General features: G+C 44.6%; 1 protein-coding gene across 2 annotated transcripts in view; it reads left to right on the top strand.

The window, feature by feature from the left end:
- PRKCH (protein kinase C eta) overlaps positions 1-18,471 on the top strand; it is a 129,928-nt gene that overhangs the window by 31,601 nt on the left and 79,856 nt on the right. For both annotated transcript variants that reach the window (XM_064422949.1, XM_064422948.1), the window contains exon 2: positions 12,115-12,178. In XM_064422949.1, the coding sequence (XP_064279019.1) occupies positions 12,115-12,178 (64 nt within the window). The remainder of the gene's footprint in view (positions 1-12,114; positions 12,179-18,471) is intronic.

Here is an 18,471-nt window from a genome sequence, read left to right as displayed (position 1 = left end):
AAACACATGCAACACTCTGGCACAGATAAAATGCCAGGCCTTCCATTCACAAAGAAACAAAACATTTGTCAAGGAGGGAACGTGACAACAGTTGTCCTAAATATGACTGGCTTTGTAAGTGAGCCTGTCCTGCTCTTGGCTTACCCAGGATTGCTGTGTGCTGGGGCTTGTGGAAATCCTCAGCAGAAGCTTTGTTTGGAGAGCAGAAGGTTTATCTGCAGGTGATGCTGAGTTTTGAGTGGGAAGTGTGGTCAGCACCCAAGCTATGTTCTCAATTGACCTGTCAGCAAAACCACTCCAACCATGTTCTGACCTTTTTCTCTACATACCCTTTCTGGGTGTCTCCACCCTCTGCTTTATTTAATCCAAGGTAAATCTTGGTCACATTGGTTCCTCCTCTTGAAACCACACTTTGGAAAGGGAAAAAGAAATACTAAAAAAGGGGAAATATGTGACAGCGTGCTGTGGTAGGTGCCTGTCAGCTTGCAGTTGTTCACAAAACCCTGGAGAGCCTCCTGTCCTGCAGAGGGAGGCTGGGTCAGCTGAGAGCACATCCCAGTGACACAGCACCCTGTCACCATCCGGTGGCTTGGGAGGGCTGGAGGCCAGAGCTGTGCAGCTCCTTCCTGCATCAGCCTGATTGCTGCAGTCACAGCTCTGACTTCATGGTCACAAGTGGGTAGTGAGATCATCTCTCTCATGAGGTAGATGAGGAAAACTGTAATCACAGACTTGATAGGACTAAAAATTGCTTGGTCTTGGACAGTCTGTCTCTTATTGTAATGCTTGGCCTCAGGATTTCAGGACAATTTTTTTTTCCATATTATTTTTGATACTGATGTCCTACCCACTGTCCTTCCCCATGAAAAACCTCACCTCTTCACCCTTTTTTTAAACTGCTCTTTCACAGAAATATTTTGATTGTACTCTTCCATCATCCCCACCAAAAAAAAAAAAGCCCAAACAGAAAACCAAACACATAAACAAAACCCACTGTACAAAGAGGATATGATCTAACTTGGCAAAGCAAGTGTTGGCAGTGGCGTGTCCTTTCTGGGTGTTGTCAGCTTCAACCTACATTCTTTTTGCTGCTGAAGACTTGATTGTGGCTCCCAGCAGTGGACCTCATGGGATTGGAGCAGAGACATGAGCAGTAACATCTGGACACCAGGAGCAAGCATCATACCTTCAGGAATGCTGGGGGAGTGCATGCCTTGGCACTCCTTTTTTTTTTTTTCTTTCTTTTTTTTTTTTTTTTGTATCCTTGGAGGCATCTAATTGGCTATGCAGCCAGAAACTGCTGGTGCTTTGACATGGTGTTCTGGGATGTGTGTACCAGGGATATGGAGCAATCCCATAAGTGGTTGGCAGGGAACGGGAGAGGGAGTATATGGGCTAAAGTACTTTTAAACCTTTCATTTCATCTTTCCCTGTGTCCCATGCAGGTTCTCTCCTGTGACATGCCACTCATATTTGGTAGTTTGCTTTTCATCCTTCTGTCTCAAATCGTTGGGCAGATCATCTTGCAACATGAGAGGGGATGTGGTGGATTAATATTGGCTGGGTATAAATGTTAGTCCTTTATAATTTCAGTGCTAAGAAACTGCCAGGTGAGGAAGTGAGAAGAGGAAGAAGAGAGTCACTGTGATCAGTTCCAGATCTGGGAAGAATTATCAGAGCTGAGGTGCTTAGGTTTCCCCATGGTGTTACAGCTCATGCCAAGGTTGAAAGTTGCTGGATTTAATCTCTCCTTTTTGTATCCTCACTAAGGATGAGTAATGGGATTAGCACTGTAAATGGGAATGTGAGCTGTGTTGGGAACTGTACTTCCAAAGACTGGCATGCCCCTGAGACATGCCATTTGAAATCTTAGGATTTGCCAGAAGTATTGCTGATAACTTGATGCTGCACATAAATTAATTCACTGTGAGGCTGAGAGGGGTGGTGTTGTGTGCCCCTCAATCACTTAGCTCAAGGCTTTAAAGTCATTGAAAAGACTGAGAGTTCTGGTGCTGTGGAGAAATTGACTCTTCTTGATGTCTGGACTTCTGTGGAGTCCAGGCACACGTTGCTGTTGTGGGTTCTTCCAAGTTTCCCTTGCACTTTTCCAAGCAGTGCGGCTGCTGTTCAGTGAGCTAGGTCTGTGTTTTGAAGACCCAAATCCCTGTTTCTACCTCTGCTCCTGCCATCCCATACATTGCTTTCCTTTTGTAAAACTGATGGTGTAAGATGTGCTCAGCACCCAGAGGGGCTTTGCTGTCTTTGGATGGAAAGGTGGAGATGTGTGGGAAGGGTTTGATGTGGGTGATGAGTTTGGAGTGCTCCATCTCCTGTGCAGCTCCTTCTCTCTGTCACGTTGGCTTCCAGCGCTGTAGGAATGTGACACCAGCATGGCAGCCTGGGTGACAGCCAGCACTGTGGGCCTTCCTGAAACTTCTACATCCCCTTTTTAGGGTTCCAGCTGTCCCCAGCACAATAAAGGGATCAGTAAAGGTCTTTTCAACTCTTGGTGTGGAAGGGAGGGGAGAAGAAGGAAGGTGCCTGTAAGTCAAGTCCTCTGCAGAGCTTTTGGTTTGTGTCTGTACCTCTGTGTTGTGGAACCCCATCTTCCTGGTATTGAGATGCTGAGCACATCTCACTCCAGAATCATTCTTTTGTAGTTTACAGTGCTCATTATTAGTGATCAAGCATCATAAATAAATGAACTTTTCTATCAGATTGCCTTTTGCTGCGGCACCAGGACTTAACTTTTAACTGCTGTTAAAAGGGTGGTATTTGGCTTTTCAGTGTCTGACTGAAATGGTTGGAGTAGGAGAAAGTTGTGACCTTTCCCCTTTCTACCTGAGGTGTTGAGAAATTTGATGGATTATCTTGAGGACTAATGGATTTTAATGGTTCATGATCTCATCTGCTGTGGCCTGGTTTTAGAAAGAAGAAAGAGCTATTGGACAAAAATGGAAAAGCAGCAGTACACCAAATGAATTACATGTAGTAGGAAGATATTTTAAAAATAGTGACACACCTAATGGAGACTCAAATGAGAATAATTTCTCAGAAGTATAGGATTATGCAATAAAACCTATGAATAACAAGAAAATATTTCCCAGCACTGAATAGTGGAGAACAACACAAGTAGGCGAGTGAGCAAAGTTCTGGGGACACAGCTTCAGAGGGGGTTTTGCAGAGAGATGCAGCTGGTTTAGGGGTCCCTGCTCCTTGGGTTGGATCCATGAACAGGGTACTGGGGGCTCTGCCTGATGCTGTACAACCCAGTGGATTGCCCCTAAGTTACTCCTGAGTGCTGTCCTGCTGTAGCTGTGCCGTGGTGGTCCCTGGGCAACCAACGAGACACAGAACCTCAGACCATGTGCAGACTGTGCTGCTTAATGTAAAGTCATAAATGATTCATAAAGTCTGCCTCGATTTGTTAGGGAGGTTAATTAAAGCTGAAGGTGAATGCTGTGCCTTGGGAGACTTCTCAAGACTGAGAGAACTGTTGTTGCTTCTCTGCCCAATCTTTTTGTTTCTCTTTCTTTGTTTCTCCCTGGTGGCTGTTCTGTTCCTCTCTGGGCCAAACCCAGGTCTCTGGTGTGCACTGGTCTTGCTTTTTCACTGCTCTTTCCTTCCCGGGGGGCATTGCCTCAGTTCTAAGTACATCTGTGCCACTGCTTTACTTTGAGGAAGCTCTGCTCAGCATCTCATTGTGGTGGCCCTTGGAATGTTTCCATGTGGGAAGTGCCACCAACTTGCCTACTTGGCACCAGTCAATGAATTTATTTCTTTATAACTGTAACAGAAAAAGTGCCACAATTTCCTGTGTTTTCTGCCAACTTATGTTGGGTTCGTGCAGGAGACAGAAAATACTCTGGTTGATAATCTCCAGATCTTGGAGATAGAGGAGGGCAATTCCTGTATTGTGTGCTCAGTGATTGACCTAAAACGTGACCTGTCAGGATCATCCTTTTGCAACTCCAGCTCTACAGCTATTGAAAGATCTTTGTTTTGCTGGTTGTTGAGATTTATTGATATCTTGTTACTGTTAACTGAATGGAAATAGAAGATTTTTGTTGTTTGATTATTGGTCAATGCTTGGAAGTCCCCTCAAGAGCAGAGACCCTGTCCCACTGTCAGCCTCTTTTACCTGCAATTGCACACACAGGTGTCTGCAGGCAGATTTCCATACCTTGCATATGCAAAGCTGATAGCCTGATAGCAGCTACTGAATGTGAGCATGGGTGTATTTGCTGTAATCAGGTGTTCAGAGAGCTGAAAATGAAGCCCTGCATTTGCCATCCTTTAATTTAGTGGTCTTGCATTGATGTCAGCATTTGCCTTTGGGAAATTAAAGTAATCTGTGATTTTCCTTCCCATCCCTTAAAAAAAAAATAGCTGTAGGAGGAAGACAAGAGGGGATGGAAGGAAAATAGAGTGATGGACTGGACATGGTGGTATTTGGCATGGTGTTACAAAGATGCATGGTGAATAATTAAGGTTTAATTGTGCTCAGCAGAGCTTTAGCTCTGCTTGTATGTGCTTGTGGCAGGGAAAGGCAGCATCCGTCCTGCCCACGCGATTCTGGTTTCACACGGGCTGTGGGAGGGAGCTGGGGGGTTCCTGCCCCTTCTCTCTGCTCAGGGAGCCTCAGAGCAGCCTTTTCTCTCTGCCTGCCATCTCCCCTGGCCACCACGTGCTGTCACTGGGGGGTTCCAGCAGCTTTGCTGTTCGTGGCAGTTCAGAGTCATCCCACGCTTGGTTTGTTCTGTGCCCTCAGGAAATGGACCCTCGCTGGTAGGGTCTGGTCGTGCTTCACATTTGCTTCTCAGCCCATTTACCAGCCTAGCCATTTCTAGCCCCACATTTGTAGGAGGCTGTGGATGAAAGCTGTCCCCTGCTGCAGACTCCAGTGTGTGCATGACATTATTAGACTCTCCCGCATCCTCCCCATTTTGTTTTGGATTTCACTTAAATTTCTAAAGGAGTGGGTTCTTACTCAGTGATGGTACTGTTGGGATCAGTGCCTTGTCTTCAAGAAACTTCAGTACCATGGGATTTATAAACAGGTAGTTGCATCCTCTCCCCCTGGCACATAACTTGGGGAAACAGGTAAAAAATCCCTCTGGAGAGTTGTTGTTTCATTTTTCTTTGAAAGTATAAGGAGAACAAAAACATAATAGTCCCTGAACCAGTCGTGTCTGTGTTTCTCTCTTTCTAACTTTATAACATTAATTTTTTTTCAAATATGCTAAGGAGCATCTTTCTGCAGCCATTACTTGTAAATCATTCATTGCTTTAGAGGTATTTCTTAAAAGCAATATAAATTGCTGTAACACCATAGGAGCAGGCTCTAGCTCCTGCTTTCAGAACCTCTTTTGGCTTTTTTAAAAGATCTGAAACCTCCTTTTCATATCTCTATTGTATTTGTAGCTCTTCAAGCAGATTTTCTTGGCAGGAATTTTCACAGGATAAATAAATCTTGTTCCCACCTCAGCAAATCTCCTGTAGAGGTGGGTGATCTCTTGGATGAAACCAGACTAAAATTGATTAAAGAGTCCAGGATTGGCTAAGAGTCATTAGTTATGCATACTTGTTCATGGCTGGTGCACAGCTTATAATTAGGCCGCTTGAACAAAAACAAAAGTAATATTTTAAGCAGCTGTCCTGAAACAAAAAATTAGAATGACAATATTACAGTAATAGCTGGAATAACTGGTTATAGGAGTTTTGAGAGAGACTGACTTTCCACCCATGTGTGAGTTTAGCTGCAGAGTATTAAACTTTGTTCAGGTGAGCTGTGAGGGCTTTAACACTCAGGGTACACGGACCTGCTGACTGCAGGTGGGATTGGCAGCTTTTCCCAGTGCTGGCCAGGTCTGCCCCTGTGGTGGGAATTGCTGCCCTGAGCACTTGCCAGCCTTTGCAACAATAAGAAAATACTTGATACCCTGTTGTGTGTGTGTGTGTTTGCTTTTCTTTTTTTTTTTTTTAAGGCATCCTAATTTGAATCTTAAAAAGTGCATGCTGTGCGTTTATAGGGAAGGCACTTTAATGTGCTGGTCTGGAAATGCAAAATCCCCTTTGTACTAGACAGCCCTGAGGATTTTCAAAGGTGTCTGACTTGATAGACAGGTGTCTGTCAGCCTCAAAAAGTATAAGAGGGACTGATTAATCCAGACACCGTGTATTTGGCTGAGAAAATTGCCATTTGACCTCTCCAAGGAGGTGCTACCTTATTAAAATACAGAAAGATCTGACATTCCAAAAGCATGATCTGGTAAGAGCTTAAACAAGAAAGATGACAAGAAATAACTAGAGGCATGTGAAAAACCAGCTTTAGCCTAACCCAAATTTTCAGCTCTTTCGACTGAGCCTTGGGAATTGCCTCTACAAACGACTGATTACATATGCAGTTCAGTTAATTAAAATTAAAAATTATGTAGGAAGTCAAAAGATATAGCTACTTGTTTAATTAAGCTAATGAAGTCCCTAGGTAGCTTTTATATTTGCTTTACTCACTGCAAGTGTCTGGCTGTTCTGTTTTTGAAGCCATGTCAGCATTGACATGCCTCAGAAAAAGGCTGTACTTCTAGGATGCTTATGGATTGTGCCTGTGGGGAAGGAAGGAGGGGCAGCAATGGCAAAAGGGATGTTCTAGGCTCCAGGGTAAACACAGTCATCTTTTGTGTCTGATCCAAACACAATAAAAAGATTCCCACTGATTCTGATGTGCTTGAGATCAGCCTTCCCAGACTGGATTATCTGTTAGTGTATGGGAGGGGGGGTAAAAAAAAAAAATCTTATAAACTTGAGTTTGCAAGGTGTAGTGCTCTTGCCAGGCTCAGTGTTGAAGATGTCTTTTCATCCTGGAGGCCCACCTTATCTACCTCATCTTGATTTTGGAGAGTGAGCAACTTGCAGGCAGGCACCCTTTGGATCTGCCTCTTCCCATCCTTTCTCAGGGCAGGCTGGGCTCTCTCGGAGGCCAACTCACAATACCTGCTCTTCAAGTTCAGTGGATGCTTCAGCTGGGTGTTGATAGGCTGCCTGAGAGATTACCCTCCTTCTGAATGTGTTTTCCAAACCTCTTCCATTGATGAATCACACACGGCCAGTTTTTATTATGTGTGTGAAGGCATGTGATTAAGGAGCCCTGTTTTGGTCTCTCTGCTCCTGAACTAACTTATTTTTTTGTAGCGCAGAGAAAGGGAGTAAATAACACCTGCCCTGTTGTTGGGAAGGATGTCAGCACAGCCCTTTTCTGAGGAAGGTGTGCGAGATGGTTCACTGGGGCCCCTCCTTGTGGGAAACCAGTCCCTGGCAGCTCCCTTTGAAGTCACGTGGAACAGCAGGATCCCAGCAAGTTCAGGCATGGGGCACCATGTGAGTGGTTTGGGTTAGGAGTGGAGTTCCTAACTCCCAGCACTGTCCTGGCAAAGGCCTGTGCCTCTCGCTGGAAGTGTAAAGAAGCCATGGCTGAACTCACCATCCTTACCTGCCTGTTTCCAGCTCTCCTGCCAAAATCCTCCAGCGCTTGTTCTCCCTGGTTCGGCTGTGCAGTTCAGCAGAAGTTGAAGTGTGTGCTTAGCTCTGGGTCAAAATCCTGTGCTGTTCTCACAGGTACAGCTGAGCTCCAGCAGTTGATCTTTTCCACCCCTTGTGCTGTGGACAAACGTGCTGCCTTCTTTCCTTGAGGGTGACTAAAGGGTTTACTACACTCATAAGCACACTTTCCCAGTGAGCTAAAGCTTGGCCAAGTTACCTCTAAACTGGCCAGAAAGTCTGTGTTTTCCCCCCTGTTTCTTCCCTGGGGGACCAAGCTGATGATGAAAGTGCTGGAGAAGGGGGTAAGGTGATGATTGTTTACAGGTCTACCTGCCAGGGGTATGATGCTGCACGCCACCAGTTTAGTTTGATTTATTCTGGGATCACTGCACCTCACAGCATTCACAGTATCAGGCACGCATAGAATTTCATACTTCTCCTTTGCTCCCAACACAACAGGACTTTCCTTTGGCTTTGATACTAAACCTTCCAGGCATAAGCTTGTGATTCCCTAAAATAAGTTATCCCATGCCAGATCTTTGGCATTGGGAAACTTTGTACATATTACTCTTTGATGATTGTGTCAAATACATATGGATGGTTACATTCCTGTATCACTTCTCTTATGGTGTAGGAGTTCCCCCTGAGCATCACCTGTGCTGCCTTCAGGCTGTTGAGCCTCTCCTGCTTTCTTTAAGGATATCAGCTGCTTTGTTGACCCAAACTGATTTCATGGTCTACTTTGGACTTGGTCAAGATTAATACTGTGACACCCTGTTTCTCTGTAAAAATGCAGAGGTTTTGCCTTTAATGTCAATGCTGGGAAGTGAAAAACAGAGAAGAAGTGAGGAGCACAGCCTGGCGTCTGCGTGGTGCTTGTGTTCCACCCACGCTGCTGTTGGGATCCCGAGGGTGTTTGCTGGTGCTGGGAGGTACTGGCATCGCTGGGGCTGTGCCAGCATGGAGTCAGGGCTTGGGCTGCCAGCCCAGGTCGGGTTATCCCTTCCATGGCTGGAGGGCCAGTCCTTTGGCAGCTGCTCCCTTTTGAAGTGCTCAGGTCTTATTAAGTAACAGAACGCAATGAGAAGCCCTCTCTGACTGTGCAAGTAGGAGCTGGCAGTGCTTTGGTGACTGGAAAGGTTGAAGGAGGGCTGATATCAGGAGTTCCTCCTTTTGGGGACACAGTGGGGTGCCAGACTCCTGTCTGTGGGTCTCTGGTTTCAGCTGGTTCTGGGCAATTTCTGGTGCCCAGCTCCGGGTCAGGAGAGCTTCCCACAGCGTGTGCTGCAGCTGTGGCTGCACTGCGAGGGTGCGAGCGGCGCTGGGGGTGTGAACGTGGTGCTGAAGGTGTGAGCAGGGACAGGAGTGGCTGTGCTGCAGGGCTGCCTGAGGTCACCCCCAGCGCCCGAGCAGGGTGCTGGCTGTTCACACCCAGCTCAGTGCATGGGGTTGGACCAGCACTGTGGGTCCAGCAAGTGTGAGCAGCTCGGAGGCGTCAGCTGCTGCCAGCACAATGTCACTCTGGAGGGTGGCCATGGCTCAGGGTGGCCCCATGATGGTGAGAAGCACGTCCTGTCAGGCAGGTGCTGCTCTCGGGGAGCTGCTGATGTTTCTCAGGCCAGCTCAGCTCTGTGGTCAGACATTTTCCTTTCAGGTTTTTAGGTCAGGTGTTATTTTCTGTTTCGGGCACATTCCACATGTCTGAGAGTACATGAGGTACTCATGTACTGAGTTGGCTGCTACTTAACTGGTCAAATTCATCCTTAAAGAACATCACAGCAAGTCCAAAAGCCAAAGTTTTCCCTGTGGTCTGTTATTATTTCATTTTGTTTCATGGTGTGTTATCTTTTGTTGTTCTGTTGCTATCAATTTAAGACCAGAGAAACCCTTAAGACTGTCTGGCTTAAACCCTTGTCTAGGACAAGAATTCCCCATTGGTCCTGCATCCATCAGTGCTGGTGTGCCAAAGTTTCAGCAGCTCCTGGCAGGCTGGGGCTTCACCCTCATTTGGAGCCTTTCAGCTGTAATTTTTAATGAGATCCCCCTTAGATGTTCTGTAAGAAGATACTGAGTGTAGCTCAAGTCCTCTTGGCTGAGTGGTCTTGGACTGTGGTACAGCATGAGCACAGCTGCTCAGTAGGTGTAGAGGATTTGACTGGGCTTTAATCTTGGAATCTGGAGGGGAGAGAGATTGTTTTATAACCCTCATAAATCTCCTGCTATTGCTTTCTGAATTAGTTTGTTTCTGTTTTGTGAGACTGCTCCAGGCAGAGGACTGTGCTGTGCTGGGGCAGAGGAATCTTTGCAGGGATGGAGAACAAGGTGTGTCAGGACTTCGGGGGCCAGTTTTTGTCTGTGCCCTGTGTCAAAGGTGGGTGATGCTCTTGTTGCATCTCCTGGCCTCATCCCAGATGCTTGAGTCCTGACAATCCTTTGCTTTTAAGACTGAATAAGAAGTGCAGGATTTTTTCCACATCCCACCAGAGATACTGTGTGTCAGAAGAAGGGAGAACGGATCCTGTTTGTCAGTGTGGAAGCAGGAATCTGACATATCCTGTATGGAGACTGGCAGGAAAATTATAAGCACTGGAAAATTATTTTGGAAACCTACATAAGTAAGGATTTTTTCCATAAAACCTGAATTCTTGGTATCCCATAAATCAATTTGCATGATTATATATTATTATATATTTTGGAAAGGACCATCTCTTTACAAAACTGCACATCTCTCCAGGAAACTGAAATTTAGGCAAAAATGATGCATGATATTGCTGGAGTTGGAATCTATTTGGGAATTGTCTTCAATATTAATGGAGACAGAGGGCTGCTCAAACACAGCTTCCTAAAACCAGTGTAATATGCAGTGCAAACAAGCACAAAATTAATATTGAGTCAAGACTAAATATTTGCTTTAAAAATTCCATGTGAGACTCATTTTAATTTTTTTTTTTTTTAGTGGAAGACATAGTGTCCATAAAATGAGCATTTTGGTAGGATTTTCCCAAGCAGTTGTAGCATCCCTGTTTTGTGTCCCACTGATGAAAGTGTGTGTGTGGCACCTTACAACCATAGCTGGAATCATGTGAATGAAATGTTTGCTCATTCTTTTTCCTGAAAATACTTCTTCTGCTCCACCTAATGAATTCCCAGCAGTTTAAGTAACAATTTTTCTACTTCTGCAACAAATTGTGAGCTAGGGAAATGCATGGCTGTCTGTGCTTCCCCTTCACTTACCCCTGAAGGCTGGTTTTGTTTTTTTTTTTTCTGGGCTGTGTCAGCATTCTGTACCTTAACCCTGCAGAGTCAGCCCAGCTCAGACCCCTCCTCCCACCTACAGCTCTGCAGGTGCTTTGCTTCCATTTGTAGCTTGGCTGTTTGGCTTCTCTTTAGGGTTCACCTTTCTGTTTTTTCAGTATCTTAATATTATTGCCTGTTAGGTTTGTGGCAACAGCATTTTTTTGGAAACCAGGAGCAAATGTCTGGGTCAGGGGTGGTCCATGGCCCTGGCTTGGGGAGCTCAGGTGGATGCTGGAGGTTTATTTCAGTGCTGTGCTGGGTGTTTACACTGGAGAGGAATCAAAGGGCTCACAGGGTACAGGAGGCAGCCTGAGCTCATCATCCTCTGGTTGTACAGGAGGAGCAGGGAGGGTTTGGATGAATGATCCATTAATTCCCCCAGAGATCTCCATTTTCAAAATTCCTGTTCTGCACGGGTGATCCATACCCACGAGGTGTGAAGATCCTCTTTGCTAATTTCAGCCTTGAAATTCAGGAGGTGCCTTGTTACTTCTTTCTTTGTTTTTTGGTTTTTTTAACTGAGATTTCTATATGACAGCCTGACTCAAATGTCAGGAATCCTTAGCTGGCAAATAAATAAATAAATAAAAACCAAAACAACAACATGAAAAGCAAGACCTTTATTGAAAATGTATCTCAAAATGAAAAAAATCTACTCACCAAAAAATAAATGCTTTCTTTCAAGGACAGGCTGACTGACACTGGGATTGAATCTCTGATCCCTAAAATTATGTTCTGTATCTCTGTCTCTATCTAATTTAGATTAAATGACAAGAAGTCCTTAGGTAACAGCACCAATAGTTTTCTATTTCCTATGGTTTAAGGCCAAAAGGTGATTTATGTAAGAAATAAGCATTTGCCTCAGCAATGATGGTATTTTGAGAGACTGAAACAATTTCACTGAGATAAAATATAATAGAGAGGAAATATCCATGTAATACTGGAAACAGCTGCACATTGATCTTTTCAGAGAATTCAGGGTTTGTCCTGCTTCATTTATCTCACAAATTGGAACACTATTAACTGTATTTTATTATTTTTTTTAACTTCTGTTTCTTCTAGCAAGGTTGAGATTGTTCAGCACTTCCAGGAAAAAGGAAGACTCAAGTTCCTTATTTTTGATGGAGCCCTGAATGCTGAACAATTTGGGCACCAGATGTTTGATTTTATTTTATTTTTTCAATTACGGTGTGCATGAGAATATATACACCTTCAAATATTATCAGATTTCTGCCTCAAAGAAACCAATCTTCTAACACTTCCTTTGCTTTTTTTCAGGTGGATTTGGAGCCAGAAGGCAAAGTGTTTGTTGTCATAACTCTGACAGGAAACTTCACAGAAGGTAAGGGAGTTGCTCTGGCTTCTTTCCATTCAGAGCTGGACTGGTCTGTGTCCCTGCCATCAGCTCCAGGGCACTGCAGAGGTTTGGATTCTTCAGGGGCCACATGCTGTGCTGTGCCTGAGGTTTTCTGAGTGATGGGGCAAATCTGGCAGGGGCTGTTGTTGGCAGCTGGAGCTGTGTGTGCCCTCTGCTCTATCTCACACCTGGGGAGCTCGCTGGTCGTGCTCTCTCTGGTTTATTTCCTTGAAGCTGTCCTTCAGACAGGTTGTTTTTGTCACTCCTGTTTTTCACCTGGCTGCCTCTTGAAGGGCAAGCTGAGGAGAAAGCAGAGCATGTTTAAAATAGAGATGTGTAAAACATCTGGGTGATTTTTGTTCCATAAGGGTTCACATCTACTTCCTGACCATTTCTGTTTGCTGCATTCCCTTTGCACAGGAAGCTTGCAAGTTTTTAGTGTGACAGCTGCCCTAAAAAAGCATCTGGGCAGGTTTTTTTTCTGTTAACTACATTTTATAGTGTGATGGTTTTGATGTGCCTGTTGTTTATTGTGATACCAGTTATGAGTGTGGATGTGAGCTGTGCTGCAGCAACCCAGGAAATCTCTGTATTTGTACCCAGAGAACAGGGAGAGTGCCAGGGTGTGCTGGGGAGGCCTGCAGGAATTTCTTGTAGGGATGAAAAGGAGGCTAGAAATTGGCTTTCATTGCCTATGACAAAGACAGGGGTGGAAAGAGAAGAAAACTGGAGTGCTTTAGTGACTGACATCCCAGTTGTATCCACATGCAGGAGTGCTATACCTGGCCATTTATTTAAAGCAGGGTTGAGCAGGGATGGTGGGCATGAGCAGGAATCCAGTGTTTCAGACCTGTGCTGGTGGCTGAGCATGTTGCTAACAAGGTCTCAGAGATGAGAAATGCAGAACTCAGATGTTTGTACAGCTACTGCTTTCCAAGGGAAACGGGAAATGTTGGAAATAATTTACTTCTCTTTCCTCCGTTGTTCTTGAGGATGTGTAGACTTACAGAACAGGAACATCAAAGGTGGCTCTTGGGTTTTTTTTCTTGTCTGGTTGTTCCCATGTATGGTCACATTGGAAAAGTCTTAATCCAGGGCAAGCCTGATTGCAGATACTGACTTTTCCCAGTCATTGGGTAAAGGAGGTATTCATGAAGAATCAGGGGTTTCCCTCTGATACACAGAGAGGTCTTGTTCATAATATCATATTTAATTCTGCTTTTGTCTGTTTTGCTGGAAGTGTGGAGGCTCTGAATGGTATTTGAATTTTAAGGGTTTTTTGGAAAAAAGTCTGAGAATAATTTATTTTAAATAATAATTTTTTATTTTCATTATAATTTATGACTTGAAAGCTCAAAAAGCAGCTTCCCACTTGTTCCCCTGATTTGGAAGGCAGACACTGCCACATCATCCCTGCTCCCTATGACTTCTTATTGTTTTGACTTCTTGTTGTTTTGTTTATGGAAATAGCCAAATTCACAGGAGCTCAGGCACCATTGTCTACCTCCAGTAAAGTAAAAGTCCAAAAAGTGGGCAAAGAGAGGGAGGAGGTAGGTGGGATAAGAAGAAAAATTAGAAAAACCCCAAAAAACCCCAACAAAACAATTGAGACTGGGGTTTTAGGCCCACCTGAGACTGCCTTATTTTCCTTGTCCTATTTTGTTTATCCTGTTTTGTTTACTCAAAACTGTCAGTCCTGGTGGTGCTTGGACTTTACCTTTAGAAGTGATGGTTTTTTGCTTTGATCAAAAGTTCTTCTGACCAAAACCTTAATTTGGTTCAGCTCACCTACAGCAGGGATGGGGGAGCAGGGTGTGACTCCTGTGAGTCTGACAGGGGCATTTGGGATCTGTCAGGGTGTGAGGGCAGTATAGCAAACATGCAGCTGCAAAGGGGTCAGTTCTTTGCAGGTTCCCATATGGATCTCCTGTCCATCACTGCTACCCTGCTGTTTTGAGGCAGGGAGATCTGCCTGTTTGATGTGTTAGAAATACATGTAGTTTTTCAGAAAAAGAAAGGAACAGAGCAATAGGAAGTGAGGGAGGCCTAGAGAAATTATACCTGCCTCTCTTTATTTTCTCTGCTCGGATATACTTGCTGTGCTAAGCTGTATTTGATTATATTAACTACCCTCATTCAGCTGACATTTCCTGTGTACAGCAACTGGTGCAAAATTAAAATGAAAATCTCCTTACCTTGGGAGGAGATTACCTCTCAGAGAAATCACAGAATACTCTGAGTTGGAAGGGACCCACAAGGGTCAGCAAAGTCCAACTCCTGAGCTCCCTGAGGGTGACACATCCCTGGTGGCCCTGGCACCCAGCTGGGTGGGGGAAGCACACTCTTCCCCAGCCATCTCCCTCACTGAGCCAGGAGCTGGTTCAGTCCAGGCGGTTTTACACAGAAGGGCAGGACTGACTTCTGCCTGCCAGACTTCAGGCATTGCTTAGGGATTGATTTCCTGCCTCTTCTCAAATGAATTTATTTACTCTTTTCTGGGTTTTCTTTATTTCAGCCTTTTAGGATTTTTTTTTCAAGTCATCGAATTTTTTCCAAGTCATACGATTCCTTTTGAAAACTTTCTTATTCCTTTTATTCTGGATATAAATATGATTTCCCCCCCCCCCCACCAAGGGTGCCTTTAGCATTCCTTTCCTCTGTCTCTGTGTCTCTTTGCTTCTGCTCTCTTAAAAGTAGTGAATGTACCTTCTCTGAGGTGTGTTTTTGCAGTGGATGTGCCCTGTCTGTGGATGTGAGGCACGTTGTCAGCTGAGGAGCTGGGAGCAGGAGCAGGGTGTGGGGTATGGGACCCCACCAGGCTCTGCCCAGCCCTGGGGACTGCAGGAGCTGTGGTTTAACAGAACCTCCCTGCCTGTCATCCATGTGTGTGCCAGGATCTCTGAGATAATCCACAACATCTCAACTCTTGCAGATCCTCTTTAAAGGGAGGAAATCTGCTTTATTGCTCTCTTACACACGTAGGGCTCTTGAGGTGCCCCAGAGGGTGTTGCTCAGCTGGTGACATGAATTCAGACCTCCTCTCCAGTGCTTGTTGCTTTTTCCCACTGAATACTGGTTTCAGCTGTGAAAGAGCAAACCCTGAATTAGCTCTTCTTGAGCAGGATATGATTGATTTGAAATCAATTTGAAATTTGATATGATTGATTTTGAAACCTTGCAGTGAGTGTGGGTGAACCCCTGCTGTGGTTTGTGCCTCTGGACCCCTGTGAGAAGTCAGAAGAGATTCCCAGGAGCTGGTGGTGGTGCTTGGGCCAGGCTGTTTGGCTGCAGCAAGGTCAGGCTGGACACTGAGAGGCCCCAGGTGTGTGCCTGGGTGGGTTGAACCTCTCCCCTTGCAACCCTGGAGTCCCAGAGCCAGCCCAGTCTCCTCTCAGCTTTGCCTGCAAGGTGTGCTGCGTGCCCTCAGTTTGCCACCTCTCTGTTTGCTCTATTTAATTCTGAGCAGAGCTAATTAAATTAATACAAATGAAGTATCTGATTGAATTAATGAATGAAGCAAGCCCTGTAGAAAACAGAGTGTTTCTATTTTAGTGCTTTGAACTCTTGTAATTTGCCTCTTTTTTTTCCTCATGTTGTCACTCAAAGTGATAATTCTGGCTTGAAGTTCAGTTTTAATTTCATCGTTCTAAAATAAGTAATAGTTGTTTCTTTTCTTTCTGTGTCAGTAAAGACAATGACAAATTTGAGTTCTGGGCAAGAAATAGAATGACAAGAATATTGAAAAGCCAAGTGAGTCGGTAGAGTGGATATAGCACCTATTACTAAATATTTCATGTTGGTAGGGTTTGCAGCAGCAAGGAATCATAGAATCATATTGGAAGGGACCTTTAGGATCATCTAGTTCCATCCCCCTAAGGGGGAAGCTGAACCTGCTTACCTACAGGCAACCTAAGAAAAAGGTTCAGGAAGCCCAAACCTGCTTCTGGACCAGGTAATGCTTCTTTGTTTTGCAGCTGGCACATTCAAATAGTTTGTCCTCAAACACAGACAGTCTTGGTCTTTGGCTGTCATTTTTCTTATAACACATTTTTCTAACACAAAGTTTTTTTAAAGAAATGTTTTCTCTGACAGGCACCACTAAAGATCTGCAGCCTTAAAGTGTGAAGTGGAACATAAATATTGTGCTAACAGGATCCTTCCTCTGCACTATAATGTAGCTCCTCAGCCCCATAAAATTTCTATTGACAGATCTGTTATCAGGTTCTTGCACAGCAGGAAGGAAAAAGAGTTTTACCAATCCTCTGTAAACTGCAATAATGACTGCTTTCAGCCTGTCTTTTATAGTTAAGGGAATAAATACTGGAAACTAGGAAGCAGGAATAAAAAAATGCCCTGTTCTCATCCCCTGTTTTTTTGGGCCACTCTTCTCTTTTGGTTTACTGGCTCTAGCAGAGTTCTAAAGCTTATAGTAGACACCACTTAGAAAACCTGCTGGCCCAATCAGGACATATCAATGCAGAATAAGGTAAAGAAAGTTCTGCTGTCTTTGGTTCACAGTCTGAGGACATGGAAGTCTTTAATGTCTATCCCAGTCTTATGTGGCAGAGACCAGCAGGAAACATGCATTTCTACACTCTTGTATTTTTTTCCAGTGTCTACCCTTTTTAAAGTTCTTTACACTTGTCACACCTGTGTGCTGTAGGCAAGGGATTTCCAGATCCACTCCATGTTGGTTCAGCTCTGCATTTTCAGATGGAGATAGGTCAGGACAGTGTTGAGTCCCATGGGGCAGAAAATACACCCTGAGTGAGCCCTTGCAGGGACCAGGAATGTAATCCACAAATGTTGTGCATCTCTGTGTGGCAGGCAGGTGAACTTCAGTGGATCCCCTGAAAGATTTCAGCCTTGCTGAAAGATTTCAGTCAAGTTAAAAAATAAAATGCCAGGTTAAAAAGTAAAAAGTTTCCAGAAGCTGATCTTGAAGTCCTGAGCAGGTATTGGTCTCCTGGAGGTCGCACTCTGCACACCCCAAGAGAGGTTTATCAGCCAAGCCAGGGGGAGCAAGAGCAGCTCTGTTCTTGTCCTGAAGTCTCCATGAGTTTCTTTTTTTGTATTTCAAAGTGAAACTTTCAAAATGTGCACATTGCATTTCACATGTAATAAATATTGCTGAGAGAACCTGAGTGTTCTTGCACCCTGGAACTGATATCTCACATAAGTCTCTCTGCTGTTAAAAAAAACCCAAACCAAAACAAAAAAAACCCACAAAAAACCCCAAACAAAGCAAGTTTGTTAAATTCTGAATTTTCACAGGGAAAAAATATTTCAACAGGCAAGTAAACAAACAAAGCTGTTTATTCCTGGTAGCAGGAAGAGCCAAACCCTGGGAAATGAAGTGATTTGCTTGGTGTTTATGGAGGGCCTGTAATGCAGAGGCAGGAGGAGAACAGCATCCCAGCCTGACACATATCCACAAGACTACTTTTATTTCTCAGAAAACTATCCATGTGAGCCCCACAGCTACTGCAGTGTGTCTAAGGCCAAGAGGTGTTTGTCAGTAATTTGTGACTTGCCAAGATCTGCCAACTGCAGAGATACCCAGGCACTGTAAAAATGCAACAAACAGCAATACCAGGGATAACTTCACTCCCCCAGTGGACTGTGTTTTGTCTGGGCTCTGAAACCTAGAGATAAATATGCAAGCTTGCAATCAGTGGGATTTCGGTGTTCCTGGCTGTAATGAGGAGCAGAGGTTTCTTTGCTTTATTTCCATGTGATTCCTGGAAGAGGTGATGGTAGTTCCCAGGGGAGGTGAAATCTCCTTGGCCTTGGAGGAGAGGGCTGTGCTGGAGCTGGTGTTTGTGCTGCAGTGGGGCAGGATGGGGAGTGTGGGATGGAAGGAGAGGAACATGGAGCTATAGGAGGTGAGTGCTGGGATCCAGGGATGATAGCACAGCCCTGGCTGCTGCACCCTGATGCTGTCTCATGGCCATTCCTCTCTCTACCCAGTGTGGTTGGATGCACCTGGATGATACCCTGGACTGGGATGAAGGGGATGCCCTGACAGTAGCACACCTCAGACTGTGCCTGAATTTCTCTAGACCACAATTTGTGACGTGCCTGATTGATGGAATTGGTAAATGGCTGTCCAGAAGCTTCAGTGCCTTACCAGGGGTCACTCTGTAAATCTGTGCCAGAAACTGCAGGGAAAAAGCCAACAAAACCCTGCTGTTCATTTTTTCATCTCTCTCTCTCTTTATATCTGTATATACACACTCACACATATATATACATGTATGTACATATAACTTCAGCTC

This window comes from Passer domesticus, chromosome 6 (genome assembly GCF_036417665.1).
Source record: "Passer domesticus isolate bPasDom1 chromosome 6, bPasDom1.hap1, whole genome shotgun sequence".
Taxonomy (NCBI): domain Eukaryota; kingdom Metazoa; phylum Chordata; class Aves; order Passeriformes; family Passeridae; genus Passer; species Passer domesticus.
The sequence above is the reverse complement of the archived record's forward strand: the minus strand, read 5'-3'. Positions and strand labels throughout refer to the sequence as shown.